Genomic DNA, 15,524 nt, shown 5'->3' with positions numbered 1-15,524 from the left:
GAAGAAAAGGGAACAGAGCAGAGGTATTCAGGAAAACATTGTTTTCTTTAAGAGGTCTGCACCTGATTTTCATATTGACCTGGGCTTCATGGGATCTGAAAGGTCCAGGCCTAGTTCCCTTACACAGAGTAGGGCTGTCTTTCTTCTCTGGATGCTTGACCATCTTGCCAGTCTAGATCCATTTGGGCAAAGAGCAAAAGCAGCAAAGAGATGAATGTGATATAGTGGAAAGAGCACTTGACTGGAAGTTGAGAGAGCAGGTTGCAATTTTAACTCTCAACTGTTGTGCAGACCTAGGCAAGTCCCTTCCCCCACTTGAGCCTCAGTTTCCTCCTTCGTAAGATGAAAGGGCTGGACAACATTGTCTCTAAAATGCCTTTCTGTTCCAGAAGTCTATTAACCATTTGAGTGGTCAGGATGGAATGGTAAAGTTGTTCAGGATGGTGAGAAATTAGGCACTGGAACTCCTTCCCTTAATCATTACATAGAATAGGGAATCACAAAATCCACAATGCTTTTCCTAGTACAAAAGGACATGAATAGAGTCTGTATGGAATCATGTGGAAGAAAGAATAATGGAAACAAGTGTTTTAAGGACACAGTATAATCAACCAGAAAGCCCTACAACAGGCAGTTATTTAAGAGTTTATTACTAGGTAAGCTGTACCAGAAAAGGCTAAACAAATTTCTGGTGTAGTCTCCTACTAAAGATAGTAGCTAACCTTAGATGGATAGATTGGTTGGGTCAGCAGCTGGAAGGTGGCATATTTAGAGTAAGGTTGATATGAAATGTACACCTGAAGCCATATAATCAGTGATACCATTATTTCACTCCATCGTGGGATGTCCCAGAGAGGTCCTTTTCAGATGTTCAGACTGAAAACCATCTAATAGGACAGACACAGTTTTCACATTTTTCTTCTTTAATTAAAAAGTAATGTTCTTATTTTATTAACAACACAAGAGTTTCAAAGAGAAAAAAAAACACTATATAACAGAAACAAGTTGGAACATAAAAAGCTGCCACCTAAGGGACCTTGAGTTTTCTAATGTTCAAACAGCTGCAGGCACTGGCACTAGAGGTCTCAACCCTCTGGCCCTCCCAAACCTTAGAGGCTTTGGCTCAGAGGGATGGAATGAGCATGTCCCCAAGGAAAGAGCAACTTCCTTTGGTGCCAACAGAGAGCAGAAGCCAGATGCTCTCCTACCAACAATTTCATTCAGGCTCAAAACTTGGGAACTGAAGGTTGGGTGTCCACACCAAGATGTGCTGCAGCTGCTAGAACATCTGCCCTCAAATTATCCCTTGCCCACAACTCCTCTCCTCAAAAAACCAAACAAGTAGGTTGAGATGAACATACTGTTTCTCCAAGCTAATTGGCTTAAAAAAAAAATCTGAGAAAATGGAATTCTAGGGCCAGTTCTAGAGTTGCATTTGCCTAAGTTATATAACATAGGCTCCCTCCCCATCCTCCACCTGATAACCACCTACGGGAGAGCTTCTAGGCCAGTCACAGGAGGGAGACCAGGGGATGGGCATCCAATATGGGCTAAACTGTTAGTGAGTGGAGCTATTTGGTCTGTGACAATGGCTAAGTTAAATGCAAAAACCCTGAATAGGCTGAAAATGGCCTTGCTAATAATAAGCTTTCATGGTTACACTGTAGCCAATGCCTTCTCCAAACCCTGTGTGGAACAGGAGGGAAGATTTTATTAAACCCCAAATTGGCCTCTCTCCTAGCTTTTGCCTTCTTTTCTGGAAGGAGGTAACTTCAGTGACAGTTATCTACTTAAACCCAGTTTGCCAGTTGTTTTTTGATTCCCTCTTCAGTAGGTTTTGAAGAATATAAGTTTGTGCTATGTTAAATTGGCAAGCTTTCCTTTCAATGCTGCATCCCTCCTAAAGAGGCTGGTGACTTTGAATGAGAAGAGGCAATGGATCTGGACCATGATAAATAAATACCATTCCAAACTAAGTGGAGCAGAAACATATTTCAGCTGCCCTAAGGAAGGGACAAACCCAGGCCTCAACTTCTTCACCACCTGAGACCAAGGAATGCCCAGGTACCAACTCAGCTCAGACAACCTCACATCAGCTCCATAAACCTTGGAGCCTATCAAACTCTGCCCTTGGAGGGAGATCAGTAACAAAGCTGGGTGTGGGAAGGGAAGGTGGTGATATAGGCTCATGACACTCAATATGGATGTGGTCAGGTGGCTGGAACACCCTTGGAAAAACTCTAAGAATGTGGTAAATGGGAGAAGGGAGGAGTGGGGATGAAGAGTGAATAGGATTGAGAGATTAGCATCAGTAATGCCTCTGGTAGGATCCCAGAGGGGCTTGGGATCGTCCCACCTGTGCTGTGGTTTGACTCACCAGGTGAGAAAGGGCAGGACCACTCTGGATCAAGGTGTCCAGGGCTTTCTGTACACTTGGATTATCAAAGTTGATATATGTGGAGGACACTGGCCTTTGGCCAGCAACATTGCTTGCAGGTGCCAGGCGACTGGAGGACTGGCCGAAGAGCCCTTGAGATGGCGCCCCGGGCCTGGGGCCTACGTTGCAGGCAGAGCCTCCCTGTCCCAAGATACTTGGAGGCTGGTTGCCTGAAGCCTGTGATCTTTGTTGAGACTGGTTGTTAGCCATGGTGGCAAAATTCTGGTTCTGTGTGCCTGTTGGGGGAGCTGTGGCAGGGGTAGGACTGCTGTTGGCCACAACAGCTGCTGCAGCAGCAGTGGCAGCACCACTATTAAAGAGGCTGAGGATTTTGGCCTGAAGCTCCTGCTGTGGGGTGGGGGCTGATGCTGGAGCTGGTGTTGCCGGAGGGAGTGCCTGACTGCTCTGGAGAGGCTGGGGGCTAGGCAGGCTGGACTGGGATTTCAGTGAAGTGCCCGAAGTTGCCCCAAGGGGTTGTCGGGAAATAGTAGCTGAAAAGACAGAAAACAAAGGGCTCTAGCTCAAGTCCTAGGCAAGGGTGGGAGTGCCAAGAGGCAGAGGGAAGGGAGTGTGGGGTACACTTAACATTTTTCTTATTCAACTACAAAGGTTATGGCTCAAGTTTCCCCAAAGGATTAGCCCACTTTGTCATGTTTAGAAAGTACCCCAGGTTCCCATAGAAAATTACTGAAGTGGGCCCAAGAAATTGACAGCCTCAGCCCCATCCTCTATCATAGGATTATAGGATTTAGAGTTGGCAGGGACCTTAGAGATCATCTAAGTTCAACCTGCTCATTTTACAAATGAAGAAAACTGAGGTCCAGAGAAATTAAGTGACTTGTATGAGGTCACAATGGGAATAAATAATAGAAATGGGATTCCAAATCTAGTACTCTTTCCACTATACCACATTGTCTCTTCAAAAACATTAAATGACGGATCAGAATTGATGGTTATATACCAAGCGAACCTCTCTTTTCCATCAGGAATATTATGTAGGCGAGTAAGGAGAGTGGGTTTGGCAGAACCATTTACACTATAACCACAATAATGTAAATGAAAGCAACCTTGAAAGACTTCAGAACTGATCAATGCAGTGATCAATCATGACTTCAGAAGACCAATGATGAAGCATGTCTCCACCTCTTGGCAGAGATAGTGGACTAGAGGTGTGAAATGAGGAATACATTTTCAGACATAACCAATGTGTTTTGTTTTGCTTAATTATACAGGATGACCCATCCCCCCAAGAATACGGGTCAGTGCCACCCTTCCCATCTGAGTCGGGAAATTAGCAATGTAGAGTCAGAACTTCACCTTGGCCCTGCCGCACAGCTCACCTGGCAGAAGGTCCCCGCTGCTCCTTATAAGCCGTTCCTTCCGCTCACGTAAATAGTTAATGATCTTGTCTGTTTCTTCGGCAGTGAGGTACCTGTTATCAGCCAGTAAATTGAGGAGGCTCTGGATGGCAGGTGGGTGGCCCCCTCGAACCCCCTCCTCCATGGGGGCTGCTGTTGCTCGTTCCCTTTCCTGCATAATGGCCTCATCTGCCATCTTGGCTGCCTGCCTGGCGATTTCCTCTCGTTCCTTCTCCCGAGATTCAGTCTTGTAGCGTTCATAGTTCCTTGCTACCAGCACCATGGCATCTGCTTGGGGCATGTTACGATGCTCTGCGAGAAAGAACGACACACGCACTTGAGCTATTTCCTCCTACTGACAGTTCTGAGTAGTTTCAGGGCTGGTTTCCACCTTGTCTTTCCTGACCCTAAACCAACAAGAAAATCATTATAGTGATGGGAAAGACAAAGAGCAAAGAGAGACCAGGAAATGGTGAATGGTAACTTTGGTTGGGAATAAGTAACTTTTCAAGAAATTGGGTTTAAATATCTCTTAGCTCAAAAGTTAATGGTAAAAGCCAAAGTTATATAAATAACTTCTTCCCCCAAACCCCACTAATTTCAAATAGACACACAGTTGTGCTATCAATGAGAGCAATAGAAGGAAGGTAGGACCTCTTTCCAGGGGCTAATGCATCTGTAGGGGATTAGAAGCAGAACGTCCCCTCCCCATATCCTTTGAAATATCTGTTCTTCCCCACTCCTACTCAGAATGTCAGTCTTCTCCTGCCACTAGCCCATGAGTTGAGTCTAATGTCTGACTCCTTCCATTAGGCCTAACTCTTAGAGATTAACCTAACCCACTCATTCCTCCTTATGTGGCTTTGTGGGACCAAAACAGTTCCATAGAAGGTAGGTAGAAAGGCTCCACCATTCAAATGTAAGAAAAATAAAAAGAGCTAATATTTCTTTAACATTTCAATTTACAAAGTGTTCAATTTACAAATTACAAAACAATATACAGCTTAGAAGGTAGGCTGGGCAGGGATTTGAAGCCAAAAAAAACCCCAACCTTTTAAAGCACTTTCTCTGTGAAGGGCTATGGGAGATACAATGATGCAACATAGACTCTTCTCCCAATGAGACACACATTTTTGGAAATGGTCAATATGGGAATTTGTGCTTCATGATTATGCGTATTTGGGAGGGGAACACATATAAAAAAATTTGATTAAAAACAATTAAAAGAGATTCTGTTCTCAAGAGGCTTCTGATCTTTTGAAGGACAAGCACCAAATGCAAAGGAAAACTTTAGGCAATGTCATGGAAGGGAAAGACATAAATCCTGCCTTCCTAACTACCATATCCTTACTCTCCTTGAAACAGTAGTCTCTTCCTTCTTTCCCATCTTTCCTTCAGACCCAACTCTAGCTCCATCTCTCTTACTAAGCCTTCTCCTACTGTTCCAGTCAACATCAATCTCCCTTTTCCTTGACCTCCAATAAGTCTATTGTCTAAATAACAAGAAACTATATTAAGTACCCAATTAAGTACCAAAGCACTTAGGTACTTGGGGTGGGGTAGGGAGTAGAAAAGGAGCAAAGTTTAGATGGTCCCTGTCTTCATGGAACTTAGTTTGATAGAAGAATACAAAATAAATATACAATATTACAAATAAAAGTAATGGAGCTACCAAACAAAATTTTGTGTGAATTCTGAGGGAAAGATCATTAGCAACTGAGAGAACCAAGAAAGGCTGAGGCCAGAGGTTAAATGTCTTGGCTCCTAATCATATAGTTAATGTTGGAGTTGGGGTTCAAATCCAGTGCTCTTTTCACTACACCATGCTACTTTTTAAATGTAGTCCTGTGCATTATGGGGATTATCTGATCAAAAGATAAAATATCCAATCAGCAGAATTTCTTCCTGGGGACAAGATCCTGTGAATTATTGGCATAAATGAAGATGATATTCTGAAGGGGAGGAGAAAAGTTTTGCCTGGTACACCATAAAATGTCATATTTAAAATGAAGAATATCAGGGTACATAAAATGTCAAAGCTAGAACCATCTAGAGCAATTCTCTCATTACAGATAAAGAAAAAAGTAGGCCAGAGAAGGATGTGATTTGTCCAGAGTTACATAGTTAAGTGGCAGAGCTGGAATTAGAGTTGGCCCTAGATCTCCTAATTACTAGTTTGGGGCTCTCTAAATTATTTTTCAATATCACAATGAGTCCACAATATAGAAGTAAGGTACAGCTCACCAAGCTTGTTCACTATATCCTTTCCCTACCTACCTGTATCATCCAAAGGACTAAAGAACTTAGTGTTCAGCCCTCTTCCCAAATATATCATGTAATCACCCAGGAAACTACTAAAGCCAGGGTTTTGCTGGCCATATTTCAGAATTGGAGACCATTATCATTATCTCTTAAGTTCCTTTCCCTTTGATTTGATTGCAAATGTCTATGAAGGATAAGGAACAAAGGGATAAAAGAAGTCATTGTGATTGGAACTATTTTTTTTTAAACCCTTAACTTCTGTGTATTGGCTCCTTGGTGGAAGAGTGGTAAGGGTAGGCAAAGGGAGTCAAATGACTTGCCCAGGGTCACACAACTGAGAAGTGTCTGAGGTCAAATTTGAACCTAGGACCTCCCGTCTCTAGGCCTGACTCTCAATCCACTGAGCTACCCAGCTGCCCCTGGAACTATAACTATTAACTAGTAGCCATGAGGCTTCATACCTTGTGGAGTACCAAACATGATATTAACTGTACAGGATCGATGAACTTGGTGCTGCTGGGTGATGACAATGGCAAAGGGAGATCCACCTCTGCCAACATCCTCCAGGGCCTGTGTCAGTGACATTTCTGTGTTTAGGAAAATTAGGTCTACCACCATGCCTAAGTCTCGAACTTTCCTCCCCACGGACTCAGCATAGTCTCTGTGGAAATAATGATGGCCTTGGTTAGCATGCTCTTATGAACTACAAATCTATAAAGACTTTGCTCCAGAATCAGTTCTAATTCTCACCTCACCCTTTATTCTTGAGGAAGGTCAATCTTGCTCAAATGCAAATCATAAGATTTTTTTTTTTTAGTGGAAAAGGGCCTACCTTCTCACATTATAGACAGGGAATTTGAGACTATCACAAAATGAATTTGAGGCAGAGCTGGGACTTAAACTCTAGTCTCTTGGCTCCCACTATACCTTCCATGATTTGCCATGCACCGGTTTTCTTTGGTCAAAAGAAAGCTGTCTACACTTTAAAAAGTGAGCATTTTTTAGTAGTGCAGGACCAAGTCTGCCTGTTGCTCAGTATCTCTATACCTCCCTCTTTGTCACTGTTTTGGAATGAGCTCTTTAATCTCAAACTATAAGGCAGCCAAATAACATGGCAACAACCAAATCTATACCCCACCATGTTCTTTCTTTTCAGCTCCACAGTAGACACTCAACCTTTTGATGAACAGAATGTTAAATAGAGGTGAGCACAGCACAGCAGTGAACTCTCTTGCTTTGGTAACACTGAAGACTAGCAGCTTTGCAAGGTCATGGCCCTTTACAAAGAAGTCTTTGTTCTCTGCTGAGCTCAGTGCTGGATGCTTACTGAGCGCAGGAGGTACTGCCTGAGCAGTGTGGCAGAATGTGTTGGGGATCTCAGGATTGGCATACCATCACCAGTATCTATATAGCCCATGTCCCTTATGGCACTAATTCTGAGTAGGAGTTTAGATTTCTTCCTAATAGATGAGGAACTGGTCTATATTGGGGAGAAATCTCCACAGGGCCTCTTACTTTGTCTGCTTGTTGACCACGATCACAGAGCAATCTACAGGCCTTTCAGCATCAAAGCGCCTTTGGATTTCCTCAAAATACTGACGATACAGCTCTTCTCTACGCCGCTCCTCACGTTTCAGACGTTCTGCAATGACAGTCAAAGAATAGCTGAAGAATGACCATTAAGTGTCCTTTTACTACTTCCCCTCTAAATTTCACAAAGATCTTAAAACAGACTAAATAACTTGTGTCCAGACACTGTAACTTCTTTATACTACATGTACCAAACACCTAGAAACACATTGAGGCCCCTTCCTTCTTCCAACCCCCCATTAAGTAATTTAATTGTAGTAGTAGTTTAAACTTGTTGTTCTGCTGGACATGGGATAGGAATGAATTTTACTAAAGAAAATTGATACTCAACCTTTAGCACGAGACTGACTTTCTGGGCCTGGGGGAGCTCGTCCATCAAAATGTTCTCTGTAACGATCAAAATAAGTGTCATCCTTCCTTCTGTAATACTCTTCCATGCGCAGATAACGGTCATATGATTCTTCTCTCCTGCAAAGTAAATAAATATACACTGAGAGTTAAGCAAACAAATAAGAGTAGCTGGGACACTGCTGGGTTTTTAAAGGCAGTGACCCCATTTGCCAGAGTGCCTGCCAGAGCACAGAAAGAACACAATGCCCATAAGAAGGGCTACATGGCTCTTCAGTGAGAGTTAGCTAGAAGACGCAAGGAAGAGAGTCCTGGACCTGGACACTTACTAGCTGTGTGACCTTGCCTCAGTTTTCTCATCTGTAAAATGGGGAAAATAATATCACCTATCTCCTAGGGTTGTTGTGATTATCAAACAAGATATTTGTAAAGCTCCTGGAAAACTTTAAAGTGTTATATAAATGCTAACTATTATCATCTGTGCTGCATTCTCCACCAATAAAAAGCAGCAATATAGCTGTTACTCTTGTTATTTTCCCCAAACTACCTACCTTTTACAATATAATCTGCAAACAGTGCTTTTTCCACACATAAACATAAATGATTTATTTCAATCACAATGAGTGCATCTTCATTAATTTACTATTTAAGTATTCAGTGCATGCCTGCTACTACAAAGGACAATAAAGTAAGAATTCCTGCTTTCATAGTGGTTACAACAAACACTATGTAAGAACAAACATCTTTATCTTATTCCTGGTTCCTAGAGTGTGAGACTTATGTACACTACCCTCCTTAGGCTTTATATAGAGTATGGATCTTACCAGTATCGTACAAAATTGCCACATACCTATTATAGACAGGATCCCGTGAATCCCTCACTTCTTGGTATCTGTCATACATAGGGTCTCGTGGGACATCCCGAATATTACGTAGATCTCTCATATCCCTGGGATCTCTCAGCTCTCGAGGATCTCCAAGGTCCCTGAGATCTCTTATATCCCGAGGATCCCGAATGTCTCTGGCATCTCTGGGATCCCTCATATCCCTGGGATCCCGCATGTCTCTAGAATCCCTGGGGTCCCGCATGTCTCTAGAATCCCTGGGGTCCCGCATGTCTCTAGAATCCCTGGGGTCCCGCATGTCTCTGGCATCCCTGGGGTCCCGCATGTCTCTGGAGTCTCGGGCATCTCGGCCATTCCTGCCATCCCTGGGTTCTCTCCTTGGGCTGCCTCGAACTGGGGACCGATCCCGTCTTGCATCCCGACCATCTCCAAAACCATATGGATCCCTGTGGGGAAGGGAGCAGGAAAGTACTGTGATGAAAAAGACAGCAATGGCCCTTCAACTCTTATATACCTGGTATAGCCAAACTGACACCACCCAATAAAGTCTACTCTCCAAAGCAGAGCAAACAGACAAGAGTAGCTAGGACACTGCTGGATTTTTAAAGACAGTCTCCCCATTTGATCACATATATAGTCCAAAGAGTTCTGACAGAGCAAAGAAAAAAAACAAAATGCCCATAGGAAGGACTGTATGGCTCTCCAGTAGGAGCCTCACAAGGGAAAGAAAGGGACAAACTGATAAAAGGTCACATATTACAAAATAATGAGTTTTTATAAAAGAATTTATGCCCAACAGGCATATCATGAAAAACCAATTTTGTGAGTAATGACTGTCTTCAGTTTTTAGAAAATTATGGTTAAAATGTCTGCCAAACAATCAAGCTAAACTTAAAGGAAAATGGATAGCAAGGTATACTAGATCTACAAATACTAATTCTCTAGAATACTATGACAAACATAAACTTAAGTACTGACTTAAAATAGGTAGACTTATGCAGTTTTCTGATAGGGATTTATACAGAACACTAATCTCTATGCACTAATGTTTATCATACCATAGAGATCATGAGGTGACTCCAAATAGATTTTCTTTAGAAGAGATGTCCTCCTGGATATGCAACCATCATCTTAAATGTAACACATATAACCGGAATTTGTTACCTTTACTTCAACTCAAACCCACTTCCTTCTAGACTTTTCCATTTCATTGTCATTGGTCTCCCATTTATCAAGGTTCAAATTTCTTGATGTCCTGTTTATTTAATTTTTTCTTTCCTCTTGACATTCAGTTACCCAATCGGATTGATCTTTCCTTTGTGATTCCTTTTTTCTTTTAAAATTAAAACCTTTACCTTTTATCTTAGAATCAGTGCTGTATACTGATAATAATACTGATTGTAAGGGCTAGGCAACCAAGGTTAAATGACTTGCCTAGAGTCACACCACTAGAAGTCTGAGGCCACACCACTTGATTCTAGTCCACTGAGCCACCTACCTACACTGCCCCACCCCCCATGATTCCTTTCTTATTCATCTTTTCCCTTTGCCTTTCCACTGTCATCAACCTACTCAAGACTCTTACTTTTCATGCCTGCACTTCTACAACTTGAACCAGTTTTTATTTTCCAACTGATTCTACACGAGACCAGATTAATCTTCTTCTTGAAATATTCTGCCTCCATACATGACCTCCTTTTCTAAAAACACCAGATTTCTTAACCTTATAGTTAAGGATTTTTGCATTCTAGTCCCTACCCATTTGATTTTCTGAACCTTATGAACTCTTAGATAAAGCCAAACAGTTTTGCTCGTCACAACACATGCATTCCCACTTCTGCATTTTCGCTCAGGTTGTTTTCCTGTCTTGGATAATCCTTACCCACCCTTTCCCCTCAATGCCAAGTCCCTGTTTGTCTAATTCCTACCTTTCCCTTCTAGGCCCAGTTCAAAGCTCACCTTCCTCTAACAAAATCTTATCCAACCACCCTGTCATTAGTAATTTCTTCCTCTTCTGGATTCCTATAGTAAGATAATAGTACTTAATCACCATACCATTCACTAACCACCTAGCATGAGTCCTTGTAATGTTACCTTTTAATATACAAGTTCTATTTTATGAATTGGTAAGCCTCTCAAAAGGCAAAAATGCCATACTTCTTTCTATCCCCAGCGCAGAGCTTAGCAGATACTTAAAAATATTTGCAGATAACATAACAGCTTTGGCAAGTAACTTGAATTTCATTCCGTTGACATAGATTTATAAGGCAAAACTAAATTAAAATACCAAATGAGATTCTAAGAAAAGCACTGATCATTCAAGTATTTTGAGGTTTGCTAGTGTTTTTTTTTACGTAACCTGTTAATGCAAAAAATAATAATAGAATGTTAGGGATTTGAATGAGGCAAGGCAAACATAAATGTTTTTCACAGAATGTTTATGTATGTACGTGTGTGTACACACATAATAGATACATATGTACACAGGTAGTTCTAATATTATGTTGTGAGGTATTGATAAAGAACAAAATGTGGCAAACATTCAGGGCCCAGTGGGAAGAAGCAATTTCAGAGTGTTTTGAAGCCATTATGGATTGAAGGATAAACCTACCCTGGGGAATGTTTGGAAGCAGTCATTAGAGCTGGCAACAGCTCTTAGTGTTCCCAGCTGGCTCCCAGGACTCAGAGAGATCGCTAACCTGACAGACCACAGACCACAGACACACCACCCAACATATATAGAGCGGGTCAAGCAGTCAACCAACCAGCTTTAAGGCTCAGAAAAGTCTGTGGGAAAGGGTAAAATTTTCATATTTTTGCAGTACTATTGCAAATACTTTAGGAAAAAGAAAAAAAAAACTTAATGTTAAAATTTCTTTATCTTGATCTCAAGAAAAAACCTCACTTACCTGTTAAGTCTCCTTCTCTGGAGGCTGACTTTTAGCCTAGATTCCCAAATAATGGGTTCAGGCTTCCAGTTTATGACAGATAAGACCTCCCCTTTAGCACAAGAGTTTTTAAAGTCCATCTGAGACAACCCTCTAATGCTTCCCTCAATTATTTGCTGAGTAAAAAGGTAGAAAAGTTAATAGTTACAGGGGAAAGATAGAAAAGGAGAAAAGGAGTAGTGGGGGGGTAATAGAAAGGAAGATATTACTCTAAAATGAAAAGGCAAGTAATTTTCTTTCCTTTGGAAGAAGAATAGCATGCAAGATTGCTCTTCTTATGGGGACAAAAAAGCTTTAGATTCACTTTAAGACCCAAACAAAAAACAAACAAACAAACAAAAAAACACAACCCAGAACAAAATGGCCCCTGCTGCCACCCCCTACATCTTACTTGAAAAGAGAACACTGGTAACAATAAGAAAACGACAATGTTCAGGATTCAAAGTGCCACCAGAATAAAATCTTCTGTGTGCGAGATTTGACCTTAGATAACAAGTGGTTCAAAAACAGGTTTCCTAAGCATAATAAGGTTCACAACATCATCCCATGACACTAGAGGTGTTTTAGTAAAGGAAACAAATGCATCACCTTCTTTAGGTACCAGGTTATTAAAGGCTAAAGAGAAACTGGTGACTACAGACTTTCAGGGTTGAAATTTAGACCAGATAAAGGCAGGTTAAAAAGAAATAGATTCCAAAATTATGTCCCAAATTCCCTGCTACTCAAAAGAAAACACATACTTTTTACCCAAGGGGAGCTGCCATGTCCATTATGAAGTAATGGGACTGATATGAGAGAAATCCAGACCACAAGACTAAAATGTCCCGTTTCCCAAGCGGTAGGTATTTTCCATTCCTTTTTGCATTTTCCATGTGGGTGCTTAAAGACTCAGAATATAAAGTGAAATACTGATTGATGAATCTGAGAATGCTGTTTGGATCTTCTTTTTGCTGAGAAATGAACCACTACCTCAGAAGTATGATACTGTACCAAGGCCTTGAGTTTCATATCCAGAAAGATTTCTGGTTCTTCATTCTTTTGGAAGGAGAGGGAGGGACTAGAACCATTGTTTTCTGTATTCTTACTGATCACCATCTTTTATATCATGTGTTCCTTTTTCTTGGGGAACTAGCTTTTCTTTCCTTACTCTCTGAAAGAATTCATTATCAGTTATTCAAGCTTTCAATCTGTCACATATAAATACGACTTTCAGAATGGCTGTCTTCTGTGTGAGAGCCTGGCTGCATGGTTCCATTAAAAACAAGGAACATAGATATGACTGAGTAAAAAGAACATGTGAAATCTTTTAAGTCCCCTCAAATGTTGCAAATCAAGCCACAAGAACACTGATTTTTCTTCCTGGGAAGAAAATTGTTCTTCTTCCAAACATTAATTTAAAATTTCTTGTTCTCTCAGTTGGATTCATCATTCTTAGTATAGATGATATTCACTGAGGACTGAATGAAAGACCAGAAGTAAAAAACCATGAAGACTTCCGCACACTCAGAGACCTGGTGATAATAAAAGACAACAAGAATCTCATTGGTCCATAGAAGCTGGTTTTCTGTTGGAAAGACAATTTCAAGTTCCATAATTCTTGATGATGGATTAAACATGTTTTCCAAAAATTAAAGATGAAGTGGTAGAGAAAATAATGCAAATATGATCTAAGGTTCTTTCTTCAAGTCATATGGAAATGTTTGAGAAATAAGAAGTGCATCTGGCACCATGACAGTCCTTGCTTTTGCCTTGAATTTTCAGGGAGTTAATGCCTAATCCTTGTTGTTTAGCCTTGTTTTGTTATTTGACACCTTATCACACATGATCCGATGTGCTAAATCCTAAATGGGAACCAAATGGCCTAGATCTGTAAAAGCCCAATAATTTAATGATAATTGGGCACTGACTTGAATTTATTCCAAAGCAGAATTTCTCATGTAGAGTGGAGTCATCTGAAGTTGTAGCTTTCCAGTCAAGATGATTAGAACACACCTTTACAAAAAGCAATTATGTACCTATGACTCATTCAGGTGAAATTACTTAAAGAAAGATGGGCTAGCAGTTGTTCAGTTCACATTAGACATTTAAAGCGGCGACAATCCTGTGAAAGTTTTGTAATTACTATAGCATTTGTTTCACTATTTTAAAGAAAACAAATAACCTTATAAAACAAGGATGCTCTGGCACTTAGATATCATTAAAAAAATTTAAAATGAGAAAGAATGAAGTCTTGACCTAAACAAATACTCTTAATTCAGCAGAAGTAGCAAAAGGCACACCATTTTTATTATGGTAGAAAGTAATAATCAAGAAGAAAGGATCCTGAAGAATATAAAATCTATGTGAGTACCAAATGGTATCTGTCAACATTTCAGTATCTTCAGTGATAAGCCTGGGCTTTAGTTGGAAGAAGGCATTTGAAGCAGGGATGATAGCTAATACTTACCTCCAGGAGAAATGACAAAATCCATTCTGAGATTAACCATACACTAGAAACTCATAAACTTAAATTTTCAAAAAGCACCTCTTTTTGTTGAGCAAAAGTGTTATAGTTATAGGTAGTGATGCCACATTTCTAACAATAAATTTTTATTTTGTCTGGAACTCCTATCTTAAAGACAAAAATACTGATCTAGTTATTCATATGTTCTGTTTTGAATATGTTATTTTTTCAGTTTATTTTTAGGGGTCACATTATTAATAATGGTGAGATGCTCTATTCTTTGACTTTAGCATTCACTTTTTCTTTCTTTTTAGAGATTATGTTCAGAAAGGATTTTAGTGAATAAATACATTCCTCTTTTTTTCCAGCAAATATGCATGATTGTTTAGAAATGCATCATATTATGACAGCCTGCTGGGGAACCCAGTGAGCAACATATTACCAAGAGGAAGACTGATTCTTAATGGAATCTGAATTAGCCCAGTTGTCCCTACTGTTTACTATAATAAAACAGCAGGCTAATTCCTACTGTTACCTCACCCCCAAAATCTCATTTAAAACTCATTTCTTAGGAAGGTGACATTAAAAGAAATATAGTGGTTGGATATATACTTACATTTGGTAAGGGCACAGGGGTTCATTTGAAAAGACAATTTCTAAATAACATTGCTTATATTTTTGGTTATTTTTAAAAGATGTAAAACTATTTTCCCTCTACTGATGATGGTACATTTAAAGCTGGAATAAAAGGTATCTTCTTCATTGGTATTCTTGTATTTTGACCTGTATAGTTATTTCCCTGACACAGTCAATGTTTGTGGATTATTTACCACCAATGGGAAATGATAGAAGCATTTGGTTAAACATTCATATATAACTTAACACATAGCATTCCTCTCAAACCATATTAATGGGAGACACATTATCTTCTGTCATGTCACCTACTGCTTTTTCTTGTAGGTTAACACACACAAATACCATTACAGTGATTGTAAGCACCACTTTAGGGAGGAAAGGCAGGGAATCATATCTCCCTGTGACAAGTGTGAATGCTTTCTGTAGTATAATTAGTGATATTAAAAGGGAGGAACAATGCATCTCCTCTGTAAGTCACTCTGGTCAAAGAACATAAGCCATACCAGTACCCATGAGTGTTTCTTGAAAATGGATAAATGTCCTATCCACTTTCAATTTACCTGGCCACCACATATTCAGTTTCCACTTGAACTCTTTAGTTTTACCATATACAAATAGGATATACTCTGTATCCACTTGTATGCCAGAGGAAAACAA

General features: G+C 40.2%; 1 protein-coding gene across 3 annotated transcripts in view; it reads right to left on the bottom strand.

Moving 5' to 3' along the window:
• Nucleotides 1-730: 730 nt before the first annotated feature.
• NCOA5 (nuclear receptor coactivator 5) overlaps nucleotides 731-15,524 on the bottom strand; it is a 29,881-nt gene continuing 15,087 nt past the window's right edge. For 2 of the 3 annotated variants that reach the window (XM_044664099.1, XM_044664098.1), the window contains exons 3-8: nucleotides 8,846-9,286; nucleotides 7,979-8,115; nucleotides 7,573-7,699; nucleotides 6,519-6,718; nucleotides 3,778-4,107; nucleotides 731-2,928 (exon numbers count right to left, since the gene is read on the bottom strand). In XM_044664099.1, the coding sequence (XP_044520034.1) occupies nucleotides 2,309-2,928; nucleotides 3,778-4,107; nucleotides 6,519-6,718; nucleotides 7,573-7,699; nucleotides 7,979-8,115; nucleotides 8,846-9,286 (1,855 nt within the window). In that variant the 3' untranslated portion in view covers nucleotides 731-2,308. The remainder of the gene's footprint in view (nucleotides 2,929-3,777; nucleotides 4,108-6,518; nucleotides 6,719-7,572; nucleotides 7,700-7,978; nucleotides 8,116-8,845; nucleotides 9,287-15,524) is intronic. The other variant, XM_044664100.1, reaches the window with a different exon arrangement.

The sequence above is a fragment of the Gracilinanus agilis genome, chromosome 2 (genome assembly GCF_016433145.1).
Source record: "Gracilinanus agilis isolate LMUSP501 chromosome 2, AgileGrace, whole genome shotgun sequence".
NCBI classification, from domain to species: domain Eukaryota; kingdom Metazoa; phylum Chordata; class Mammalia; order Didelphimorphia; family Didelphidae; genus Gracilinanus; species Gracilinanus agilis.
Note: the sequence above shows the minus strand (reverse complement) of the source record. Positions and strands in the feature narration are given on the sequence as shown.